Source organism: Zalophus californianus, chromosome 4, assembly GCF_009762305.2.
Source record: "Zalophus californianus isolate mZalCal1 chromosome 4, mZalCal1.pri.v2, whole genome shotgun sequence".
NCBI classification, from domain to species: Eukaryota; Metazoa; Chordata; class Mammalia; order Carnivora; family Otariidae; genus Zalophus; species Zalophus californianus.
In genome coordinates, this window is record NC_045598.1 from 55,882,296 (window position 1) to 55,886,989 (window position 4,694).

The 4,694-nt window shown below is 50.0% G+C and overlaps 1 protein-coding gene across 1 annotated transcript; it reads right to left on the minus strand.

Moving 5' to 3' along the window:
* Nucleotides 1-549: 549 nt before the first annotated feature.
* DIRAS3 (DIRAS family GTPase 3) lies at nt 550-3,239 on the minus strand. The gene is made up of 2 exons (XM_027621214.1): nt 3,051-3,239; nt 550-1,932 (listed from the first exon to the last, which is right to left on the minus strand). Exon 2 carries the CDS (start codon nt 1,867-1,869, stop codon nt 1,180-1,182), a length of 690 nt encoding a protein of 229 aa, XP_027477015.1. The 5' UTR covers nt 1,870-1,932; nt 3,051-3,239; the 3' UTR covers nt 550-1,179.
* Between the last annotated feature and the right edge of the window lie 1,455 nt (nt 3,240-4,694).

Below are 4,694 nucleotides of genomic sequence, written 5' to 3' on the forward strand. Positions count from 1 at the left end.
TTTAAAGATTTTATCTACTCATTTGAGAGAGAGAGAGAGAAAGAGAGCCAGCACAAGCAGGGGAAGGGGCAGAGGCAGAAGGAGAAGCAGGCTCCACTCCACGCTGAGTGCAGAGCCCGATGCGGGGGCGGGGCTCGATCCTGAGACGTGGAGATCATGACCTCAGCCGAAGGCGGACCAAGGCAGACACTTAACCGACTGAGCCACCTAGGCACCCCCAGATCTAGCATTTCTTGAGAGAAGACTTTGAGGCGGCCAAAGGCTGAGGCTTGCTTTCCACCACCATCTCCAACACAGCAACAGAAGGAGTATCCTCTTCAGAGATGCCTGGAGTTCTTTCGGATGTCAGCCCACGAATGGTTATGGATAGAGACCAGCTCTGCTTCGCAGGGACCCCTTAACTGCACCCCTGCCCCCACTGGCTAATTTCAGGAGGGAATGAGTGTCCCTGTGTGAAGTTCTTATTAGAAACCTTACCCAGATGGGGCTGAAATTTTAATGCAATGCGTATTTTTGTTGTTGTCCAGTGAAAAAGAAATACAAAGCTGATTGCATGCAGGAAAAGCTTTATTGAGTCACAAAAACTGCTACACGGAATACCCAAATGTTTTTAAATGACTTCAAAAACAATCGGCACATATTTAGTAAGCAAGTTCCACTATTTTCTCTGCCCCCAGCCTCAATGCTCAGCTATAGATTATCCATTTATTTACCTTGCTTAACATATCTATCTAAAAGTCATCTGCCGGGTTTTGTTGCAAAAACACTTTTTTTTTAAACAATTAAATACACAATGGCGACTTTATAGGACTTGGAGTGTTTTAAAATGACACGATAATCAGAGTTACAAGAAGAGCAGTGGCCTCTTTCAATTCATTTCAGCATTTCATTCTCCTTTTCAAGTATGAATCTCTAAAGTCTATACAAGAAGTCTCTAAATGCATAGCGCTCCTTTTTTCCCTGTCCTCCTCCTCGAGTGCTAGAGCTTTAACAATCTGAATTCTCTTGGATGGGAAAAAGGAAAGCTATCAACTTACAAGGGACATTTGCTGGCGTCTAGTTATTACCTAAACCGCGGCACAGAAGTCGTTCACGCACAGGTAACACATTACACTGGGACGGCTCCCTGTTTTCTGCACACTGAGGGGGAAGGAGGTCAGGATCCTAAGACCCCGGGGCTCACATGACGATGCACTTGCTAAGCAGCTTCTCCGCGGTCTTGGGTATCTGGGATTTCTTCTGGGGATGGCGAAGGCAGCTGGCAGGCTTCTTCTGGTTCGGCAGTGTGCGAAATAGCTCCTGCACACTGCTATCCATCTTAGCGGAGGTCTCCAAGAAGGCGCAATGCCACTCCAAAGCGCAGGCGCAAGTGGCGCGGTCACTTACCGGCAACTCCCAGTGGCTTTCTTGGCATTCGTTGCCCACCAGCACGATAGGGTACTTCTGCAAGGTGTTGCCTTTGACTTTGCGGATCAGCTCATAGAAAGGCTTCAGCTCCTCCAGGGTTTGCTTCTTGGCGCCTGAGTAAACCAGGATGAAAGCAGGGCCCCTGGCAATGGCGAGGCGCTGCAAACCCGGGTAGCGGTGGCTGCCCGTGGTGTCGGTGCTGCGCAGCACCCCGACACCGTGCTTGGAGCTCAGCACCTGGCAGTCGGTATCTTCGATGGTCGGCAGGTACGCATCGCGGAAGTGGCCACGCACCCACTTCTGCACCCGCGCGCTCTTGCCCACACCAGCATCGCCAAGCACCACGACGCGGTAGTCTTTGCTCTTGCTCTGGGGCATGAGGGCAGGGACGATAAGCAGGGTGGGCAGAGGCCGCAGCCGCTGAATCAGCCATTTCTTAAAGCCAAAGCAGTTATTGCCCATTGCAGGGAATTGGCGTGGAGACGGGCGGGCAGGTTATTGGCACGGACCCGGGAGCAAAAGATTCTTAGGGAGAAAGAACCGGAGAGTGAGATGGGAGTTCGAACTTGGAAGGTTGTCCCTGTGTCTCCTTGTCTAGCTGTTCCCTGGGGACTCTCAGGAGGGTCTAGGCTCACTCCCCAAACCCACCTCCCTCCCTCCTCTGAAACAGAGCCAGGCTCAATGCCCACCCCAGGCGCCCATCAAAGGCGGTGTGAGCAGGGAGGAGGGGAGACTCGCTCAGTACCTCTTCCTACGATGCCTTACGTTTACTTCCCCAGTAGCCACACATCCATTTTCTTTCACACCACACTACTCCAATCTAAATACAGAATGAGAAGCTGAAACAATGGACAGCCCGCCAACCTGAGACAGAGTAGAGACTGGGGTCAGGTCCCCTCAATCCTGAGGAAGAAACCCAGCATTCCTTGATAGCTGAAACCCTATGCCCCTTGGGTGGAGAGAAGTCTAGCAGGAATGCGGAGGCAGGACGCTTACCCAAGAGAGGGCTGCGCTACCAAGACTGGGGAAGATCAAACCAGTCTGCGCCAAGGTGGACCCCATCGCTGTCTCTTCATTGACTTTTTTCCTCATTATGATACTAAAAATCATGCCCAGGGATGGAGATTTAACATGCTAATTAGACGCATGAGGCATGAAGAGGCATAACCTTTAAGTGCACAGGTGCTAATGAATTCCTGCCTCTATGTGCTTGGAGTCACCCTTTTCCACCTAAGTTTCTTTAAAAAATTCTCCCTGACTCCCTAGGGAGTCAGCCTGAGGATTCTCTTCCTTGTGCCGTCTCCCTTGTGCTGGAGCATAAGCCCCAGTAAAGCCTGGCCTCGAACTCCGCTGGCCTCTTGTCAATTGCTACTGCTTGGAGACCCCCAAGGACCCGGTTCAGTAATAATGGGGGTAAGGACAGAGTGTCCAGGGAGCCCACGGGGGCCAGGATGCTCTGTTCTGGTGCCCGTAGAGACCTATTACCTACAGCGACTGTCCCCGGGACATCGAGGGACGAGGGACGGAGAGCCACTTCCCCAAAAACTAGGCCTCCCATTCTCACCCACAGCAGCCCAAACTGGTTTACCCACCACGTCTCACTTTGGAGTGCCCCCCCAGTAAAGGCGGAAGACAGCTTTTACCTCTCTCCAAGGCAGGAACAAGTGCGCTAGCGGGCAAATTCACTGCTCCCAGAGTCAGCATTAGCGATGGTTGCAACCGAGCGTGCAGGCGGGCAAATTCACTGCTTCTGGAGTCAGCATTGGTGGGGATCGGGGCAGTGGCAACAGCAGAGACCAATCACAGCCTCGGGAGCGCAGTCGGATGCAACCTGTGAGCCGCGAGGCTCGGGGGGACGGCTGGAACTGCGGGGCTGAGCCTGGAGCGCCAGAGGGCGCAGGCTGGGAGGCTCTACTTGCACCTTCTGCGTAGGAAGGACCAGTGGGTGTGTGCCCAGCGTCCCCCCTTGTGAGAGGAGCTGTACCCACAGCCAGGGGGCGATGAGGGGAGGTCCTGGGTTCACAGGCCCTGGCCATTCGGGTGGGGGTGGGTGTAGGCTTCCAGAATTTGCACTTTTAGTTCCGTGCAGGCATCCTTCACCACTTCTATGCCCTTTCGCGGCTGTGGGGTTAGCCCTTCCCAAGTCTCGCTGCCATCGCTTTTCACTGCAGAATGGCCAGTTAGAATCCTTCCCACCACCGGTGCCAGGCACTTCACGGCATCTGATCCACTTTGCTCAGTAAACATTTGTCCAGCACAAAACCCGGTTTTTGTCCCTCCAGAAAGTCCCAACTAACACATCTGTCTTAAGAGACTTCACAGGCTGCCTCCTGGGAGGATTAACGGTGGTTTAGACAGGTTCTATGGAAGAAGGTTGAGGGATGGCCTCTAAACCCAGCAACCTTAAGCAGTGATCACATTCCCCACCACTATTTGTACAATCGGTTTCATTTGATCATCATCACAAAAACCTTGTAAGCAAATCAGAACAAGAACGTGGGCAGCCTCTAGAAGCAGAAAGCCAGCAAGAAAACATGGACCTCAGGCCTACAACTGCTAGCAGCTGGATTTTACCAACAACTTCAATGAACTTGAAAGCAGATTCTTCTCTAGAAACTTCACGGAAGACCACAGACCAGTCAACAACTTGATTTCATCCTCAATTAAGCCGAGACCATCCATACTTCTGACCTATAAGATCGTGGGTTCTGTAGTTGAGCATTATTTTAAGCCAGGAAGTTTTTAGTCATTTGGTATGCAAAGAAATGTGCAATCTGCTTACAAATTTGTTTCTTGTTTGCCAAAGAAGGACTAATGTAGCAGGTGAAATTACTTGTTCAAGGTTACAGGGCTCATAAATGATGGACATAGGCCCAAACCGGCTTTTCCTAACTTTAAGTCTTATTCTTTTTCTGGTGCTGTCATTGTAGGTCATTAATCTGATATGCTATTTCTTGTTCATTAGTAAAAAAAAAATTCCATAGCTTTTTTATTTTTACCCAAAAGCACATTCATGTTGGAAAGATCAAGGGCACATGCTTTAGAGGCAGAAAATTTGGCTTAAAATATTTGTTTTTTTTTTTCTCTTCTTTTGAATATACCTTACTATGCCTTTGAGCTATGAGATCTTGGAGAAATTACTTTTCTGTAAAATGGGAACTAATACCTATGAAAAAGAACTATGGGGAGCATTCCAGGAGATACTACTGAAGACTGTCCACAAATCCACAGTCTTTGAGTATTTTAACAATGGTTTTTGGAAGGGTCATGATCTTTTAATTTAATCT

What these genes read in the sequence shown, in the direction of transcription:
- DIRAS3 (XM_027621214.1), bottom strand. Translation starts at nt 1,869, where the DNA reads ATGGGCAATAACTGCTTTGGCTTTAAGAAATGGCTGATTCAGCGGCTG.